General features: G+C 48.8%; 1 protein-coding gene and 2 long non-coding RNA genes across 8 annotated transcripts; 1 reads left to right on the forward strand and 2 right to left on the reverse strand.

Annotated features, from left to right (window-relative positions):
* Positions 1–393: 393 nt before the first annotated feature.
* LOC309613983 lies at positions 394–19,832 on the reverse strand. 3 transcript variants are annotated; one of them, XR_014235960.1, is made up of 5 exons: positions 19,209–19,832; positions 9,785–10,021; positions 4,643–8,352; positions 2,154–2,287; positions 394–560 (listed from the first exon to the last, which is right to left on the reverse strand). It is a non-coding gene; the product is annotated as an uncharacterized lncRNA (long non-coding RNA). The 3 variants fall into 3 exon arrangements; XR_014235959.1 differs by having other exon boundaries at positions 394–2,287; positions 8,168–8,352; XR_014235961.1 differs by having other exon boundaries at positions 394–2,287.
* On the forward strand, positions 15,252–18,875 carry NME4 (NME/NM23 nucleoside diphosphate kinase 4). 4 transcript variants are annotated; one of them, XM_082361604.1, is made up of 5 exons: positions 15,252–15,551; positions 17,200–17,330; positions 17,603–17,704; positions 17,802–17,914; positions 18,438–18,875. In XM_082361604.1, exons 1-5 carry the CDS (start codon positions 15,461–15,463, stop codon positions 18,559–18,561), a joined length of 561 nt encoding a protein of 186 aa, XP_082217730.1. In that variant the 5' UTR covers positions 15,252–15,460; the 3' UTR covers positions 18,562–18,875. The 4 variants fall into 4 exon arrangements, with proteins under 4 accessions (XP_082217730.1, XP_082217729.1, XP_082217731.1 ...); XM_082361603.1 differs by having other exon boundaries at positions 15,256–15,551; positions 17,197–17,330; XM_082361605.1 differs by having other exon boundaries at positions 15,260–15,551; positions 17,073–17,330.
* On the reverse strand, positions 17,429–18,508 carry LOC309613986. The gene is made up of 2 exons (XR_014235964.1): positions 18,420–18,508; positions 17,429–17,513 (listed from the first exon to the last, which is right to left on the reverse strand). It is a non-coding gene; the product is annotated as an uncharacterized lncRNA (long non-coding RNA).
* Positions 19,833–19,955: the final 123 nt, after the last annotated feature.

Here is a 19,955-nt window from a genome sequence, read left to right on the forward strand (position 1 = left end):
GGGAGGTCCGGACTGGTGGGGAACTCGGGCCCGCGACAGGGCGCAGGTGGGGGAGGCGGGGCGAGATGGAGTGGAGGGTCGCAGGACACGTGGGGCGGAGGGAGGAATGGGGGCGAAAGGTGGCGCGGGACCCCGGGAGCCGCGGGGGTCTTGGTTCAGAGGGAGAAGTGGTGGGGCGTGACTTGGAACGCGCAGGAGATTCGAAGCGGCCGCGGAGTGTCCCCACATGCTTTCTGGACGCGCTGCGGGGACCCCGGGACGCGAGTGTCTTTCGGTCCCTGCTCGTGGGCCAGGCGCCGCGCGAGGTCCGGCCAGCCTGCGCCGGCTCCTGCCTCCCGGAGCTGGGCTCCCCGGCCGGCCTCCCGGCGCGTCACACCACAAAGGCGCTACGAGTATGTGTGAAAAACACTTTCATGGAAAAATGAAAAGGCTCCTTGTACATATTTCGTACACTGTGAAGGTGGCGATTCACGTCAGTGGGTGGGACTCACTCACCCTTGACATCCGGGTAGATTCCAACAGATTAAGGATTTCAGCGTGAAAAGGAAACGATGGAGGGACTGGAAGATAACATGGGGAAACTTTCACAGTTTAGGGGAAGCGAAGGCTTTTCTACATGTGACCCAGTAGGCTAGAGGCAAGATAGAAATTCAGCTACGAGCAAAACTGCATAACCAAACTCAAAAAACAAGCCTCAAATGGGAGGACACGTGCAACTCACATCACAAAGGGCCGATCTTAATGAGATTACTACTAATAAAGAGTTCCTACAAGTAAATAAGAAATATCAACTCTCCCACAGCAAACCACCAGAGAAGATTCCTAGAAAGGATATGCAGATGAATATTTCCCTCCTTAGAGAAATGCAAACTGAAAAGCACCCAGAGGCTTTTCTTCTTTCACCTAACAAATCTGCAGAGATCAAAAAATTTGATCCTACCGAAAGGGTGGCATTGCCCACAGACTTTCTTAGGTTTGCTGAGCCTCCCGGGAGCCTCAGTCCTGCCACCGCTGTGCATTTTCCCTGCAGATACGGTCGCAGAGGCGTGAGGCTGCATTCGAGTGCAGCATGCACCCAGATATTGGTAATGAGGGAATGGGCATTAGAGTCATGGGTACCCAGATCGAAATTCAAACACTGTGATATTATAAACACTGATCCAGTGGGCTGTAAAAGGAAAACCAGGAAGCTCTGTGTACTAATTGGGAATGGTCTACCAGGGGGACCATTAGCTGAAAAAAGGGAAGGGCAGAATAATGTGTTCAGAAAGCTACCATTTTTGTAGAAAAAAAATTTTTTTAGTTTGCATGTCTTAAAGACGTAGACTGCCTGGAAGCATCCAGCAGCCGGGGAGGGAAGGGAATCCTGTGGCTGAGGATTGGGAAGAGGGGCTATACCTGTTTGCACCTTTCGAACTTTGTACGTGTGTGTGTGTGTGTGTGTGTGTGCGCGCGCGCGCGCGCGGGTTTACCGGTCGGGAGGGAAGAGAAGCTGACCCGGGGAGCCCAAGGCCACTGAATGCTGGGGGGTAAGGGGGGTGTGAGGCATGGTGGGAGGGTGGGGGGAGGAAGCCCCAGGTGTGAACCCTTAAAACAGACCCTTTATTCCTCTGGAATCTAGGCTGGACCCCCCTCACCCGTGGCCGCAGGGGGCTCCCAGATTCTCAATTTAAAGGGACAGAGACCAATTCTGGATTTTGCTGAGCTTCGATTTTAGTGCACTGTACTGACCCAGATCATGCTGGGGACAGCAGCTGTGGTCAGCACTGAGCCGCGCAGACTGTTCCAGCCGAGATCCATCCCTGCCCCAGGCTGGGCTCAGCGGTCCCCCACCAGCCCTACCCACTCTGAGGGTCACCTCAGTGTGAGGCTCCCGGGCCAAGCTCCCCAAGCAGGCAGGAGAAGAGGCATCGGTGCTCCATCTAGGGGGCTCAGGAGAACTCTGCTAAGTAACAGAGTATTAATAATGGAAAGGAGGGACTTCTCTGGTGGTCCAGTGGGTAAGACTCCATGCTCCCAATGCAGGGGGCCAGGGTTCAATCCCTGGTCAGGGAACTAGATCCCACATGCATGCCGCAAAAAGGTCCCGCATGCCACAACTAAGGCCCAGCGCAGCCTAAATAAATATTTTTTTAAAAATGGAAAGGACCCACCTGGGAGGCCTCATCTGAAGATGGAAACAGGTCCAGTGGCAGGAGGCCCCTTCTGGAGGTCTTGCGAATACACGGTTCTGTATCCTACCTCACACTACACAGAAAAATGAACTCCAACTGGATCAGGTTGTCAACTGTCAGGAATAAAATGATAGTGCTCGCCTCAGCAGCATATATACTAAAATTGGAACGATACAGAGATTAGCATGGCCCCTGCACAAGGATGACACGCAAATTCGTGAAGCGTTCCATATTTTTAGGCGGGAAAGAGGGGGGAGGGATAAATTGGGAGATTGGGATTGACATTTACATACTACTATATATAAAATGGATAATTAATAAGGACCTACTTTATAGCACAGGGAACTCTACTCAATACTCTGTAATGACCTATATGGCAAAAGAATCTAAAAAAGAGTGGATATATGTATATGTATATGTATAACTGACTCACTTTATTGTACACCTGAAACTAACACAACACTGTAAATCAGCTATAATCCAACAAAATTTAAAAAAAAAGAATAAAATGATAAAAATATTAAAAGGAAACTAGAACATGTCCCCTAGAATACAGGCATGGGAAAGAATTTCTTGAGCAAGACAGGGAACCGGGGAACATGAAGAAAAAGTTACTTATTTGACTACATTTTTAAAAATGCTATGTAATTATAAAAAAGTGTGAAAGGATAGACGTCATCAATTAAGTCAAAAGACAAATGGGAGAAAACATGTGCTATGTGTGATAAAAGGTGAATATACCTAAGATAGAAAGGAAATTCACACACTGAAAAAAAGACAGTCCAAAAGAAGACACTGGAAATATCCCATAACCCGGCAATTTACAGGAGAAGATGAGAAAGATGAAAGTGGTCCACTGGTGGCAGTGGGTGACAGGGGCAGAAGATGTTGCCAGGGCAGGATGCCCTGAGAGTGATGCTCTGGTTTGAGTGCTCCCCCTTGGCAGCCCTCACCAGCTTCCCTGGGCTGGCAGAGGTGGGTGAGGCTACCTGGGACCCCAGCTCCGAGAAGAAGCCACCCACACTGGCTCCCCCTGCAGTGACCCGAGCAGGGGTGAAAAGAGGTCTAACATGTTTAAAGTTGGAGTCCCAAAAGGATAGAACGAGGCAGAAAAAACATGTGAAATTTGGTGAAAGACATTAATGTACAGATTCAAGAAGCTCAGTGAATCCTAAGAAGAAATTGTACAAAGAAAATCACACCCAGGCACATAATAGTCAACTACTGAAAACCAAACAAAAAGAAGAAATATTGAAAGCATCCAGAGAAAAATTACATTCAAGGGAATAACAATTCAAACAACGTATGACTTCTCTTCAGAAACAATGGAGCAGACAGGACAGGGGGAAGGAGAAAACAGACCTACATGGTTGCAAGATTCCTGCATCTTACATGAAGTGGCACAGTATAAATTCTAAATAGTCTGTGAAATGTTAGGGATGTAATTACAATCCCTAGAGCAACCAGTATAAAAATAATGCTAAGGTATACCTAAAAATCCAATAAATAAATTAAACGGTATTTAAAAATATTCATTTAATCCGAAAGAGGTCAGGAAAGGAGGAAAAGAATATAAATCAGAGGGGGCAAACACAAAACAAATAATAAAATAGGAGATCTAACTCCAACCATATCAATAATTACATTAATTATTCATGGACTACACACTCCAATTAAAAGGCAGAGATGATCAGACTGGATTTTTAAAAAAGCAAGAAGACACAGATGGGTTGAAAGTAAGCGGATGGACAAAGACCCAGCATGCAATAATAAACATGAGAAACTGGAGTGCCTATATTTCTATTAGATAAGGTGGACTTCAAGACAAAAGGTATCACCAAAAAAAATTTTTTTTCATAACCATAAAAGGGTCAATTCATAAGGAAGAAATAAATATGTATGCACCTATTAAAAGAGCGTCAAGGGACTTCCCTGGTGGTCCAGTGGTTGAGACTCTGTGCTCCCAATGCAGGGGGCCTGGGTTCGATCCCTGATTGGGGAACTAGATCCTGCATAACACAGCTGGGAGCCCGCATGCCGCAACTAAGACCCAGCGAAGCCAAATAAATAAATAAATAAATAATTTTTAAAAAAACAGTTCTCCATAAACTTCAAAGAATTTGGGTGATACAGAATATGTTCTCTGACCACAATGGAATTAAATTAGAAATCTATAACAATAATTAGGTATCTAGAAATCAGTTAAAATCAGACTCAGGGTCTTCTGAGAGGCTGCTGGTTTGCAGGTGATGGGGAAGGGGCAACCTGGAAACTTCCACGTTTACCCAAAGAGGCACAAGATTAGAAACAGCCAGAGAGCCGGTGTAGGGCAAGGAGACAGCAGCAGCAGGGCTGGTACGGAGTCTGGTTCTCCTGGGTTGCCCCCTCCTCTCACCCTGCAGGGCAGGGTCTCTCCAAGCAGGAATGTCCCAGAAATCCAAGGCTGTCGCCCCTCATTCCCCACCCACCTCATCCTTAGTCAGGCTGCAAAAGTGTCAACCGGGGCTTCAGTCACCTCAAGGCTGGACTGGGGTAGGATCTGCTTCTAAACTCACATCCGTGGCTGTGGCCTCAGGTCCACACTGGTTGTTGGCCAGAGACCTGGGTTCCTTGTCAAGTGGACCTGCCCGTAGGGCAGCTGGAGCTCCACGCAGGATGGGGGGAAGGAGAAAGGAAGAAGCAGATCAGCGGGTCTGGTCACCAATCCTGAAGGCAACATCCCATCTCCTGCTGTTTTCTCCTTGTCACTGGGTGCAGCCCACACTCCAGGGGAGAGGGTTACGGGAGGGTGTGGGCGGAGTCGTTTTCTGTTATTAACTTGTAAGAGTTCTTTGTAAATTCTTCATACTAGACCCTGATCAGATTTATGAGTTGCAAATATTTTCTCTGGCTCTGTAGCTTGTCTTTTCCCTTTCTTGGTAACTCCACGCTGTTCACCTAAAGGGGTTTGGTCAGCTGAGATTCTCACTAGCACTGAGGAGTTCCAGTGGTCCACATCCTTGCTAATATCCGGAATTTTCAGACTTGGAGATTTGTACCATGACTTTATTTGCGTTTCTCTGATTACTCCTGAGGCTGAGCACCTTTGCGTTATTTACTAGCTGTTAAAATTTCCTCTTTGGAGAAATGAATCTTCAAGTATTTGCTGTGCTGTTGGGCCACTGGTCTTTTACTCACTGATTTCTGGTCATAGAGCCCTAGACGTGCATAGGTTTTAAGTGGTGGAAATATTCTTTCCTGTTCTGTGACTTGTCTTTTTCTTTCTTCATGGTCTGTGTGTGTGTATTTAATATATTTTATTTTTAAGAGTTTTAGATTCATAGCAAAGTTAAGCAGAAAGTGCAGAGAGTTCCCATATACCCTCTACCCCCAAACATGCACAGCCTCCCCCAATATCACCATCCCCCACCAGGGTGGTCATTTGTTACAGCTGATGAACCTACATCCTAATCACCCACAGTCCATAGCTTACATTAAGGTTCACTCTTGGTATTGTACATTCTATGGGTTTGGACAAATATATAATGACATGTATCTATCATTATAGTACCATACAGGGTAGTTTCACTGCCCTAAATATCCTCTGTGCTCTGCCTGTTCATCGTTTCCAGCGCCCAACCCCTGGCAATCACTGATCTTTTTACTGTCTCCAGAGTTTTGCCTTTTCCAGCATGTTATATAGTCAGAATCATACAGTATATAGCCTTTCCGAACTGGCTTCTCTCACTAAGTAATATGCATTTAAGTTTACTCCATGTCCTTTCAGGGTTTGATGGCACATTTCTTTTTTCTTTTTTCTTTTTTTTTAAAGACCTGTTTTGTTTTTTACCTTTTATTATAGATATTTTCAAACATACACTGAAATCAAATAATACACTCAAGCCCTCACATACCTATCACCCCAGTTCAACAATCATCAACATTTTGACAGCTTTGTTTCATCTACTCCCCACCTTTTCTTCTTTTTCTTTTAATATTTTTATTTTTTTTAAATTTATTTATTTTTGGCTGTGTTGGGTCTTCGTTGCTGTGCCCGGGCTTTCTCTAGTTGTGTCGAGCAGGGGCTACCCTTCATTGCGGTGCGCAGGCTTCTCAATGCGATAGCTTCTCTTGTTGCGGAGCACGGGCTCTAGGCGGGTGGGCTTCAGTAGTTATGGCACGCGGGCTCAGTAGTTGTGGCTCGTGGGCTCTAGAGTGCAGGCTCAGTAGTTGTGGTGCATGGGCTTAGTTGCTCCGTGGCATGTGGGATCCTCCTGGATCAGGGCTCGAACCCGTGTCCACTACATTGGCAGGCAGATTCTTAACCACTGGGCCACCAGGGAAGTCCCCCGTATTTCTTTTCATTGCTGAACTATATTCCACTGTCTGGATGCACCACAGTTTATTTATCCATTCACCTACTGAAGGACATCTTGGTTGTTTCCAAGTTTTGGCAATTTATGAATAAAGCTGCTGTAAACATCCATGTGCACTTTTTTTGGGGACATACATTTTCAACTCATTTGAGTAAATACCAAGTATAATGATTGCTGCAGCACATGGTAAGAGTATGTTTAGCTCTGTAAGAAACCACCAGAATATATTCCAAAGTAACTGTTACATTTTGCATTTCCACCAGTGATGAACTAGTGTTCCTGTTGCTTTACATTCTTGCCAGCATTTGGTATTGTCAGTGTTTTAGATTTGGGCCATTTTAATGTCTTCATGGTGTTTTTTATGAAGTCCTTCATTTTAATGTAGTTGAATTTGTCAATCATTTTCTTTATGATTAGTCCCTTTTGTGCCTAAAGAAATTCTTCCTCTTAAAAGGTCCTGCTTAGGGCTTCCCTGGTGGCGCAGTGGTTGAGAACCTGCCTGCCAATGCAGGGGACACGGGTTCGAGCCCTGGTCTGGGAAGATCCCACATGCCGCGGAGCAACTAGGCCCGTGAGCCACAATTACTGAGCCTGCGCGTCTGGAGCCTGTGCTCCGCAACAAGAGAGGCTGCGATAGTGAGAGGCCCGCGCACCGCGATGAAGAGTGGCCCCCACTTGCCGCAACTAGAGAAAGCCCTCACACAGAAACGAAGACCCAACACAGTCATAAATAAAAATAAATTAATTAATTTAAAAAAAAAAAAAAAAAGGTCCTGCTTATAGTTTCTTACCTTCTGAAAGCTTCATAGATCTGCCTTTCATATTTAGGCCTTTAATCTACCTGAAATTTATTTCTGTGTATGTAGGATTAGGTCTCTCTCTCTCTTTTTCTATATGGATACCTGATTGAGCCAGCAATGTTTATTGAAAAGTCTGCATTTCCCACTGATCTGCAGTGGCTCCTCAATCATATATTCGGTGCTCGTACATGTATGAGTCTGTTTCTGGGTTCTCTATCCTGTTCCCTTGGTCTACTTGTCAATACCTGGGCCAACACACGGTCGGAATTATTACAGCAATGTAACGAGGACTGATAGCTTGCAGAACAAGCCCTCTCATCCTCATCTTCTTCAGAGAGTCTGGGTAGTCAGGTCCCTTGCATTTCCATATTGTAATTCGAGACCACAAAACAATCCTGTTGGAACAATGATTGGGGTCTGTGGGTCAAGGTGAGGACAGCTGACCACTGGCCCTGGGCCCTGGCTCTATCTGAAGGGCTCAGGGGTGCAGGGTCCGAGACAAGATGTCTGTCGTCCTAAGCCTCAGAAGGAACTAGGGCTGCCTTGCCAGGAGGAAGCTCAATGTGAACAACTTGGAGACAAGAAAGTCATGCACCAGATCAGGACAGAGATTGAGAGAAAGGACGTTGTTGCAGACCAGCCTCACTTGGACCAAACCCGGCCGGCTTGGGGGAAGGAGAGAAAAGACTCTTCAGGTGGATACATGGCGGGGGTTTTAACCCACGTGAAACTGGACCTGTAACAACTGAAAATGATCTGAGGGCTATGAGATCTACTCCTCAAGAGATGGGAGAGGAGAGTCTAGAAGGGAGCAATGCGGTCACGGAGAAATAAATACCGAGCAAATGTATTGATAAAGTGCTTCCACGTTTAGTGCCGGACGCGGGAGGAGAGTCAGCATCAGAGGAGAAGTGAACAGCCTCGTGTTTGTGCTCTGCTGTATCAAATGTGGTCATAAAGTGCTTCCTTCTGGTATCTTCCTGCCTGAGGCTGGGTTTCCTGGAGGTGGACCCTGATGTGGACCTGTGTGAAAATGTGAAAACGATGTTTTAGGATGTGGTCCCAGAGAACACTCAGGGGGAGTAGGAACTGGGTCTGGAAAGGGAAAAGAAGGAGGCCCAGGTCATGGAACTCTGGCCTGATCTCTCGGGAACCTCTGAAGGCACCCCAGAACTGTTGCGATATGGGGGCCAGGGAGATGCAGGGTGCACATCTCTGCCTCTGGGGGAGGTAAATCCCCCAGCAATCCCATTTGACACAGTGGCAGTGGGTCTGGAAGCCTGAGGAGGGCGTCAGGGTGCAGGAGAGGGACAGGAACAGGGACCAGAGGGGACAGGACAAAACAGGACAGAGCAAGAAGCAGCCCATGTGCCAGAACCCTATTCCCTGAGGCACCGTCAGCACCACCTTACAGAGGAGGGGATGGGGCTCAGAGCGGGTAAAGCTGTAGCCTTAGGAGAAGGACCAGGGTCGAAACTCAGGTGTCCTAACTCACTCAGCCAGCCACCTGTGAGCCTGAAGTCTTCACACAGAAGCTGCACAGATCCTGGCCAGAAGAGGATGCAGGGAACTGTGGTCGGAGGAGCAGTGGACCTAGGGCCACTCTTCTACTTGAGCCCTGGCTTGGCCACTGAGAAGCCAAGGGATTCCACATCTCAGATGAGCTCAGTTGAGCCAGGCTGGGTTGAGTGGGAGGCATCTCAACAAACTACCCCAAATCTCAACGGCTTCAACCAACAGCCAGGATATTTTCTGCTGATTCTTTGCTGAGTCGGAGTTGGGCAGGGTTCAGCTGGTGGCACTTCTGCTCCTTGAGGCATAAGCTGGGGCTGGAACTCTCGAGATGACTACCCACACTTCTGGTGCTTTGGTAGGGATAAGCTGGGGGCTGGTGGCTCTTTCTTTCTCTTTCTTTGTGGCTGCCTTAGGCTTCTTTACATGGAAAGGAAAGTCCAAGCCCGTGCATCCCAAATGGCAAAGGCAGAAGTGCAGATCTCTAAGGCCCAGATGAGGATGTTACCCAGCGTTTGTGCAGACACAACCAGCCACAGGGCCAGCCCAGATGCAAAGGGGGTGGGGAAGCAGGCTCACCTCCCAACAGGAAGTGGCCATCTTGCACAGAGCAGGGGCGTGAGCCATGTGCTGCACTGTCTCTGGGAACAGGGATCAGTCTGGGGCTGGGCTACAGCAGCCTCAGAGTCCCAGAGCAGTGTAGGGCCTGACCTGTGCAGGGTTGGAAGTGGTTTGATGAAATAGCCAAGATGTCTCAAGACATTTAAAATATGTGACATAATAATAAATGCTTTTTCATTTTTTTGGTCTTTTTTTTTTTGTTTTTTCTTTTCTTATTTTTTGCTTTTTCATCTTTGAAAAAACAGCTTTGTTGAGAAATAATTCCATACTAAACCATTCACCCATTTAAAATTTACAATTCAATGATTTTTGGTGTACTCACACATATGTGTAACCATCACCACAGTCAATTTTAGAACATTTTCATCTCCTAAAAGGAAGCTCCAGGGACTTCCCAGGTGGTCCAGTGGTTAAGAATCCACCTTCCAATGCAGGGGGTGCGGGTTCAATCCCTGATCGACGAACTAAGATCCCACATGCTGCAGGGCAACTAAGCCCGCACGCCTCAACTAGAGGGCCCGCACGCCGCATTGAAGATCCTGCGTGCCGCAACTAAGACCTGAAGCAGCCAAAAATAAAATAAAATAAATAAATATTAAGAAAAAAGAAGCTCCATACCCTTTAGCTATCACCCTCCCATTCCCCCACCACTCCCCACCCCCAGCCCTAAGCAACCACTAATACTACTTTCTGTCTCTGTATACTTCCCTATTCTGTACTTTCACATGAATGGAATCATACAATATGTGGCCTTTTGTGACTGAATTCTTTCACTCAGCATAATGTTTCCAAGGTTCCTTCAAGGGAATTCCCTTGCAGTCCAGTGGTTAGGGGGAAAAAAAGTTCATTCAGGTTACAGCATGTGTCAGTATTTCCTTCCTTTTATGGCCGAATACTATTCCACTGCATGGACTGACCACATTTTGTTTATCTATTCATCAACTGATGGACACTTGGGTTATTTCCACCCTTTGGCTACTATAAATAATGCTGCTGTGAAAATTTGTGTACAAGTTTTTGTGGACATGTACTTTCATTTCTTTTGGGTATATACCTAGAAATAGAATTTCTGAGTCATATGATTCGATTTTTAATCATTTGAGAAATTGCCAGACTATTTCCCAAAGTGGCTGCATTATTTTACATTTCCATCAGTAATGTAGGAGGGTTCCCATTTTTCCACATCCTCACCAACACAGGTTATTATCTGACCTTTTGGTTCTAGCCATGCTAGCGGGCATATAGTTGTCTCTCAGGGTTTTGATTTGCATTTCCCTGATGACTAATGATGTTGAGCATCTTTTCAGGTGCTGAATCAAAGTGATTCAGTTATATATATATATTCTTTCTCATATTCTTTTCCATTATGGTTTATCACAGGATATTGAATATAGTTTCCTGTGCTATGCAATAAGACCTTGTTGTTTACACATTGCATATATAATAGTTTGCATGTGTTAATCCCAAACTCCCAATCCATCCCTCCCCCACCCTCCTCTCCCTTGGCAACCACAAGTCTGTTCGGTGAGTCTGCTTCTGTTTTGTAGATAAGTTAATTTTTTTAAATGATACTTTTTAAAATACATTTTTATTGGAGTATAATTGCTTCACAATACCGTGTTAGTTTCTGTTGCACAACAAAGCAAATCAGCCATATGCATACACATGTGCCCACATCCCCTCCCTCTTGAGCCTCCCTCCCATCCTCCCTACCCCACCCTTCTAGGTCATCGCAAAGCACCAAGCCAGTCTCCCTGTGCTATGCTGCTGCTTCCCACCAGCCAACTGTTTTACATTTGGTAGTGAATATACGCCGATGCTACTCTCACTTCGCCCCAGCTTCGCCCTCCCACCCCATGTCATCAAGTCCGTTCTCTATGTTTACCTCTTTATTCCTGCCCTGCAACTAGGTTCATCAGTACTTTTTTTTTTTTTTTTTTAGATTCCATATATATGCATTAGCATATGATATTTGTTTTTCTCTTTCTGACTTACTTTACTCTGTATGACAGGCTCTAGGTCCATCCACCTCACTACAAATAACTCAGTTTCATTCCTTTTTATGGCTGAGTAATATCTCATTGTATACATGTGCCATATCTTTTTTTTTTTAACTTATTTATTTATTTATTTATTTATTTTTGGCTGTGTTGGGTCTTCGTTTCTGTGTGAGGGCTTTCTCTAGTTGTGGCAAGCGGGGGCCACTTTTCATCGCGGTGCGCGGGCCTCTCACTATCGTGGCTTCTCTTGTTGCGGAGCACAGACTCCAGATGCGCAGGCTCAGTAGTTGTGGCTCATGGGCCCAGGTGCTCTGCGGCATGTGGGATCTTCCCAGACCAGGGCTCGAACCCGTGTCCCCTGCATTGGCAGGCAGATTCTCAACCACTGCGCCACCAGGGAAGTCCCCACATCTTCTTTATCCATTCATCTGTCGATGGACATTTAGGTTGGTTCCATGTCCTGGCTATTGTAAATAGTGCTGCAACGAACATTGTGGTGCATGTCTTTTTAAAAAAAAAAAATTATTTATTTGGCGCACCGGGTCTTAGTTGTGGCATGCGGGATCTAGTTCCCTGACCAGGGATCGAACCTGAGCCCCCTGAATTGGGAGCGCAGAGTCCTAACCACTGGAGCACCAGGGAAGTCCCATAGATAAGTTAATTTGTGTCATATTTTAGATCCCACATATAAGTGATATCATATGGTATTTGTCTTTCTCTTTCTGACTTACTTCACTTAATATGATAATTGCCAGGTCCATCCATGTTGCTGTAAATGGCATTATTTCATTCTTTTTTATGGCTGAGTTATATTCCATTGTATATGTGTATCACATCTTCTTTACCCATTTATCTGTCAATGGACATTTAGGTTGTTTCCATGTCTTGGCTACTGCAACACCATTTGTTAAAAAGACTATTCTGTCTCTCATTGAATGGTCTTGGCTTCCTCGCCAGAATCAGTTGACTATAGATGTATGGTTTTATTTCTGGACTCTCAATTCTATTCCATTGGTCTATATGTCTATCCTTGTGCTGGTACCACACTGACTTGATTATTATTGTTTTGTGATAAGTTTGAAATCAGGAAGTGTGAGTTCTCCTGCTTTGTTCTTTTTCAGGAGTTTCTGGTTATTCTGGGTCTCTTGCAAACCCACTGAATTCGAGAATCAACTTATCAATTTTTACAAAGAAGTCAGGATTTTGACAGGGATTGAGTTGAATCTGTAGATCAGTTTGAGGAGCATTGACAGGGATTGAGTTGAACCTGTAGATCAGTTTGAGGAGCATTGACATATTAACATGTTAAGTCTTCCAATCCATGAATGTGGGATTTTTGTCCTGTTTAGATTTTCTGTAATTTCTTTCAACAATGATTTGTAGTTTTTAGAGTATATGAAATCAAAAGGGAAATCAGAAAATACTTTGAGATGAAAGAAAATGAAGACACATCAAAACTTATGGAATATAGTTAATGCAGTGTTTAGAGGGAAATGTATAGTTGTAAATGTCTATATTAAGAAAGAAAAAAATATTTCAAAACAATAATCTAATCTCCTGTCTTAAGACAGTGGATGGGAGGGAGGGAGATGCAAGAGGGAAGAGATATGGGAACATATGTATATGTATAACTGATTCACTTTGTTATAAAGCAGAAACTAACACACCATTGTAAAGCAATTATACTCCAATAAAGATGTTAAAAAAAAAAAAAATTCTGGACCAGAAAGAAAAGAGAAGAAGAGAAGTACATCTTGTATATTTGTTTGATTTTCTGAATTTGCTATAAATGACTATTGGGATAGTGGAAAGAAATCTGAATGGAGTTTGAAGGTAGGGTGGTTGTATTGTACCAATATTAATCTCCTTATTTTCATGGATTTACTGTGGTTATATAGGAGATTGTCCTTGTTTTAGAAAAATATACATTCAATAATCATCATGTCTGAGACTTATTCTTAAATGCTATAAAAATATAGAGAAAGATAAACAGACAGACAAAGAGAGAATAATAAAGCAAATGTGGTCAAATGTCAACAACAGTGGAATCAAAGTGAAGGGGACGTAGGTGTTGTACTGTTCTTGCAACTTTTCTGTGATTTTGGAATTGCTTCAAAATAAAAAAGTAAAAAAAAGAAAAAAAAAAAGACAGTGGAAAAAGAAGGTCACTTGTATTTAACATTGTACTGAAGATTCTAGCCGAGCAATTAATTAATAAAATGAAAAAAAAGACATCCAGATAGGGAAGGAAAAAGTCAAACTATCTCTATTCCTGTATGACATAACCTTGTACGTACAAAATCCTGAGGAATCCACTAAAAAACTATTAGAATTAATAAATGAGTTCACCAAAGTCTCTGGATACAAGATCCATATACAAAACTCAATTGTATTTTTATACGCTTGTAATGAACAATTGAAAATGAAATTAAGAAAATTCCATCCACAACAGCATAAAGAAGTATATATGCTTTTTCAAAAACTCATTACAGGGCTTCCCTGGTGGTGCAGTGGTTAAGAATCCACCTGCCAATGCAGGGGACACGAGTTCGAGCCCTGGTCTGGGAGGATTCCACATGCCACGGAGCAACTAAGCCCGTGCGCCACAACTAGTGAGCCTGCGCTCTAGAGCCCGCGAGCCACATCTACTGAAGCCCGTGTGCTACCACTATTGAAGCCCGCACGCCTAGAGCCCGCCTGGGCTCCGCAACAAGAGAAGTCACCACAATGAGAAGCCCGCGCATTGTAATGAGGACTAGCCCCCGCTCCCCGCAACTAGAGAAAGCCCACATGCAGCAACGAACATCCAACGCAGCCAAAAATAAAATAGATTAAAAAAAAAAAAAAAGAAAAGAAAAGAATCCGTCTGCCAATGCAGGGGGCACGGGTTTGAGCCCTGGTCCGGGAAGATCCCACATGCCACGGAGCAACTTAGCCGTGCTCCACAACTACTGAGCCCATGTGCCACAACTACTGAAGCCCACGTGCCTAGAGCCTGGGCTCCGCAACAAGAGAAGCCACCACATTTAGAAGCCTGTGCACCCCAACGAAGAGTAGCCCCCGCTCACCTCATCTAGAGAAAGCCCACGCACAGCAACGAAGACCCAACGCAGCCAAAAATAAATAAATAAAATTAAAAAAAAAAAAACCCCGAAAACTCATTACATAAGATCTTGCACTTGATCTCATATTTCAAACAGTATTGCGCCACCTTCTCAACTGGAACAATATAGTAAATGAGAATATCTGTGATTTCTGCTTGCGATAAAGTCACAGGGACCGTAAGGGTTTCAGTGGAAGCTAAATTCCTTCAGTTAGAAGAATGCAGTTACATGTCCACTTGAGAATAAAGGTGGGATTTTCCCCATCCAAATGCAGAGATGCCCTGCCTGACCTTGCCTGACCATCCAGGTCCACCCTCTCCAGATGCAGGGTGTAATTTCCGAGGGAGACTCAGGTGGGAGGACACTCCCCGCCCCCAGAAGCAGGTCCTGCTGCCAGGACGGGGTACAGCCCAAGACAGGCGCAGGAGGACTTGCATGAACTCAAAATGATACTTAAGGACTGTGTTGGTATAAAGACGAATACAATCCATGGTGTGTTCGTCATCATTGTTATTTTTTTCTTCTGATTTTAACAGAAATTGACATTAAATACTTCCCGAGGCCGCTTGAGTGAAGCAGGTTCGGTGTGGGGCCGCGAGGGCAGGGGCCGTGGGGGCCTTGCGCCGCTCTCCCTCCCTCCACCCCTCCTCCTCTTCCCCCTTCCCCTCCCTCCCTCCTACCTTTCTCCCGCTGCCCGTTCCCCGGGTTCCTTTTCTCCCTCTGCCCCTCCACCTCCCTCCCCTTCCCTCCCTCCCTCTTCCCTCTGTCCCTCCAACCCTTCCCCAGGTTCCTTTTCTCCCTCCACCCTCCTCCCTCCCTCTTCCCTCCGCCCCTCCCCCTCCATCCCCGGGCCTCTCTCTTACGCTCTCAGACGGCACTCGCGGGCAGGGAGTCATGCGCGGTCTCTCCGGGCGCGCGGCGCTGCGGGGGCTGATGTGCCGCACGCGGGCCCCGGTCGCAAGCCTGCTTGCGCGCTCCAGCTCTGGTGAGTCCGCCCACCCGGCGGCCATGCGCGAGGTGGGGCGGGCTGAGGCGCCGCAGGCCTCTGCTGGCGCACGTGCGGGCCCTGGCGCAGGGGGCTTGAGGCCTCGGGACAGGCCGGCTGGAGCTGCGCGACCGTCGGGTTCCCGCCGGGCTGGGGCCCTGCGCACACCACCCCCCCCCACCGCTCACTCCCACCCAGCCCCCCACGCCCCCGCTCACCTCCTCACCGTGCTCAGGGCAGGGGGTCCCCAGGGCTCCAGGGCAGGAGGAAGCCAGAAGCCTGGTGGCCACACTTTGCGGCGGACCCGGGGCTCCTGAGCGGGGTCATTCTCAGCAGATGAATACTCCCGTCCTGGGGCGTTTTTCCTGGGGCGTTTTTCCGCCTGGCGTATTCCTGCCCGCTGGTATCCACAGGGACCTCTGCCCTAGCTGCTGGCCCTTGGGCCCTTCCTGAGCGGCAGGCAGATGTCCTGGCGTTCCAAATGCTGGCAAGAGTGAACTGCCACCGTCTGAGGCACAAGCCAGCTGGCAGCAGGGCCCCCAGGCACTGGGCTTGGGGGATGGAATAAGGATGGGGGGCCTTCCTCCAGCGCGGTTCATTGAAGGGATGTGGTGGGCACCCACTGCCTGCTCTCCAGGCCCTGCACAACTTTGGTTAATTTTCCTCCTGGGGATGGGAAGGCAGCTGCAGTTGCCTACAGGGACACTGGCCCTCCTGGACCCTACGTCTTATCTCTCCTCCAGTTCTCTCCTCCCTCTTTGCAGGAATTAGCTGGACATCCAGGGTCTGGGCTCCTCTCAAAAGTACACTTGACCCTGGACCCAATGCTGAGGGTCAGCATAACTCTAGAAGTGGCCTGGGGCTGTAGGAGGGTGATGATGCTGGGGGTCTCCCGGGCAATGTCTCCCCAGGAGGGGGAAGACTGTGGCAGTGTTGACTTTAGGTCTGGAAGCGTCCCACCCTGGAACCCCACAGCAGCCTGGCCAACGAAGGTGTGAGGGGAGGAGCCCTCTCAACTCTCCCCACCTGCAGACAGGAACCCCTCCACCTTTCTCCTCAATCCCCAGGTCCCTTTGTCCCGCTGTCTGTGGCCCACCCGGTGGGGAAAGTGCACTTCTGCCTCCCTGGTCCCCTGCCATTCCTTCACCTGAGACCCAGAAGATGGGTGGTGGTTCCTTCCTGATGTGGCAGGTTGGGGGTTCAGACATTGTCTGTGCTAGCACCGCAAAGAACAAGAGTGAAAATCAGGCCAAGGCTTGTACTTTCTTTCCAGTATGGCATCTTTGGGCCTCCGGGTGGCCTCTGAGCTGGACTGTGCCTCCCCAGGCCTCCAGGCTGTCTAAGATAGATGCCTTTTCAGGGGACATCAGCTCTATCATGGGCAGCTTCTGCCACTGCCTGGAAGGGCCCATGGCCCCTCCGACAGGCTGAAGTCCCCAGGGGCCCCCTGTGCTGCTTGTCCCAAGGGGTAGCACCACGCTGGACAGTCCTGGCTGTGGACACCACACTTCTCCCCTCCAGAGCTGCTCTGCCTGAGGCAGACACTCTGAAGTCCAGGTGACACCTGGGTCCTGGCAGGGGAACCCAGGTCCAGGAGACATGAAAGGGTGAGGCCTCGGCAGCCCCGAACCCCCCTCTTCTAAAGGAGGACCCTCCTGGACCCTGGAGCGGACGCTGGTTGCGGTGAAGCCAGACGGGGTGCAGCGGAGGCTTGTTGGGGATGTGATCCAGCGCTTTGAGAGGAGGGGCTTCAAGCTGGTGGGGATGAAGATGCTGCAGGTACCAGGGCTCTTTGCCTGTGGGTGTCCCTGAGGGGAACGGGATGGGGGGCTTCTCACATCTCAGCCCTGCGTCAGGAAGACATCATGGTGTTGGCAGTAGAAGGGGAGGGGTGGGGAGGTGTCTGCCTTGTGCTTTTGTGGCTGGAGTGCTGCCCCATGTAGGTGTCGTCTGCAAAGGGCCCTGTGATCAGTACACCATGTCACTGTCCCAGTGCCTGGTGGGGCTCCCTCTCCAAGGGCTCCTCTCACCCCCTTCCCCCAATGCACCAGGCACCAGAGAGCATCCTTGCTGAGCACTACCACGACCTGCAGAGGAAGCCCTTCTACCCAGCCCTCATCAGCTACATGAGCTCCGGCCCGGTGGTGGCCATGGTACAGCGGGGCAGGGGTGGTGGGAGGGGTGGAGGGTCCTGGACTGAGCCCTTGGTGATACCCACCTCTCCCCACCTCCTTTATCTCTGTGCTGCAGGTCTGGGAAGGCCCCAATGTGGTCTGCACCTCGAGGGCCATGATAGGACACACCAACTCGGCTGAGGCCGCCCCTGGCACCATCCGGGGAGACTTCAGCATCCACATCAGCAGGTATGGGGGCCCTAACACACTCGGCCACTTGGAGCTGAGGGCCAGCTCACTAGGGGCTTGGGGCGGCGGCTTGCTGCTAAGGCAGATCCACCGGACCTGGGCTTCTTGCTCAGGGGAAAGTAAAGCCAGAAGAGACTTTTACTGGTGGCACATCACACCTAACGTTTGCTAGTGCGGTTTTTTAAAAAACCCTTTCATAAACACAGGAGAAGATAAAGCATTCCCTGTGTGTTGTGTATGTGCTCTGCCATCGTTGTCTGTCACCTGACTTTATCGCCAGATGCCCCGGGGGTTGGCACGGGACAGATGAGGTTGTGGCTAAGAAGCTGAGATCAGGCTGGAACCCAGTTTTGCAGCTCCCCTGTTCTTCCTTTCCCTCTGTACAATCACCCCGCTTGCTCCCCTAGACAGTAGGGCATCAGGAGACTGTCCCTGGGACCTCCAAGGTGCACGCAGCAGACTGTCCCTGGGACCCCCAAGGTGCACACTGAAGCCTGTGTCCTACCTCTGCCACCTGGCACAGGAATGTCATCCACGCCAGCGACTCCGTGGAGGGGGCCCAGAGGGAGATCCAGCTGTGGTTCCAGAGCAGTGAGCTGGTGGACTGGGCAGACGAAGGCCACCACAGCAGCATCTATCCAGCCTGAGCACACAGGGTGCCCTCGGTCACCCCAGCATCCACCCAGGACCAACTACCTCTGTCGACAAGACCTTGAGCCCACACCCATGCTCTGCCCATCTGTCCCAGACCCACCCGCCTGTCCACCTGCTGCGCCAACCCCAGCCCAGAGGGGTTGAGCCACCAACTTTATGTGCCTTTTAGTATTATCCGAAGCAAGCAAGAGATTGGACAAAATCCTTTCTGTACCAAAGTGCCAGACAAGCTTTGGGGTGCCTCCAAAAGCTGGTAGTGTGACCTCCCTTCCCCCAAAGTGGGAACATTAAAATTCACTGTGCTGTGCGTGGGGGTGGAGTGCTCATTACAGCCTCTGCCATCTCTGAGGTAAGGATGAGGCCTTTATGCAAAGTTGTAAGCAGCTTGAAAGTAGAAATGAAGCTTACCATCTCTCACACACCAGGAGGGGATCAGTAACTTTGTTGAATGTATAAGACAGGCAGAGGTCCAGAGACCTCCAGCCTGAAATCTGGGGAATCCAAGCTGAGCCCCTGAGCTAGTGCTCTCCCTGAAGGAGGAGCCCTAGGCAGGATTGGAGGGTTGCAAAGGGGTAGGCAGGGAACTGAAGCCGCCCCCAGGGCAGAAAGGCTGGTGACCACACTGACACTACACACTTACGCCTGGTCCTCAGGTGTGTCCCCGGTCACTTGTCACAGGTACTGGACACCACACATCATTACACCTGCTGAGGCCGACTTGGTCCTCACTCAAATTTGACGTCTTGCAGACGGAAGCGCTGGTCCTGGATTCCCGGCTTTGGTTGCTCCCTGTGCCTACACATGAGGGCACGGATGAAGTGTACTGACTTTACTGGCCGCGAAAGGGTCATGTTGGGAGCTAACCCTGGGACTGGCCATTCGAGGGAAGGGCCTTCCTTGTTTCCCATGGCTTTTCCGGGCTCTAGTCTCCTTCCCGCTTCTACGTCACACTTTTGCAACAGGAAAGGGAAGCGTCCGGGAGGCGAGGAACTTTGAATGCTGGGCGAGTCCGACCAGGTGTTTTAAATGCACAGCAGGGCCCAGGGCGGTGAGGGAAGCCGAGGGGCCCTGGGCTGGCCCGCGAGCTCCACCTTAGCCCGGGAACCGAGTGTCCCCTGTGTCCGGCTGGCTCCGACCCCGGCACTAACGCCCAGTCTTGTGAAAAGGAGTCGGGAAAGCGGACAGCCCCCAGCCGTGTTCACCCCGCCTCCGCCGCGAGAAACTGCCCGCCGCACTGCGCCTGCGCACACCTTGGCGCCCAGACTGACTTCCAGTCCCAGCAGGCCGCGCGGCCATGGGGCCGGAAGTCCTCGGAGAAGTGGGGGGAGGGCCGGGAAGGACCCGGTTGTCCTGGGAAGAGGGAGGGCCGGGGTGGTTGGGGCGTCCT

The sequence above is a fragment of the Balaenoptera borealis genome (genome assembly GCF_965194805.1).
Source record: "Balaenoptera borealis genome assembly, chromosome: 16".
Taxonomy (NCBI): domain Eukaryota; kingdom Metazoa; phylum Chordata; class Mammalia; order Artiodactyla; family Balaenopteridae; genus Balaenoptera; species Balaenoptera borealis.

Coding starts and splice junctions, on each gene's coding strand:
- NME4 (XM_082361603.1), top strand. CDS start 15,461: ATGCGCGGTCTCTCCGGGCGCGCGGCGCTGCGGGGGCTGATGTGCCGC. Junction 15,552..17,196: donor GCTTGCGCGCTCCAGCTCTG/GTGAGTCCGCCC, acceptor CCTCTTCTAAAG/GAGGACCCTCCTGGACCCTG. Junction 17,915..18,437: donor TTCAGCATCCACATCAGCAG/GTATGGGGGCCC, acceptor CACCTGGCACAG/GAATGTCATCCACGCCAGCG.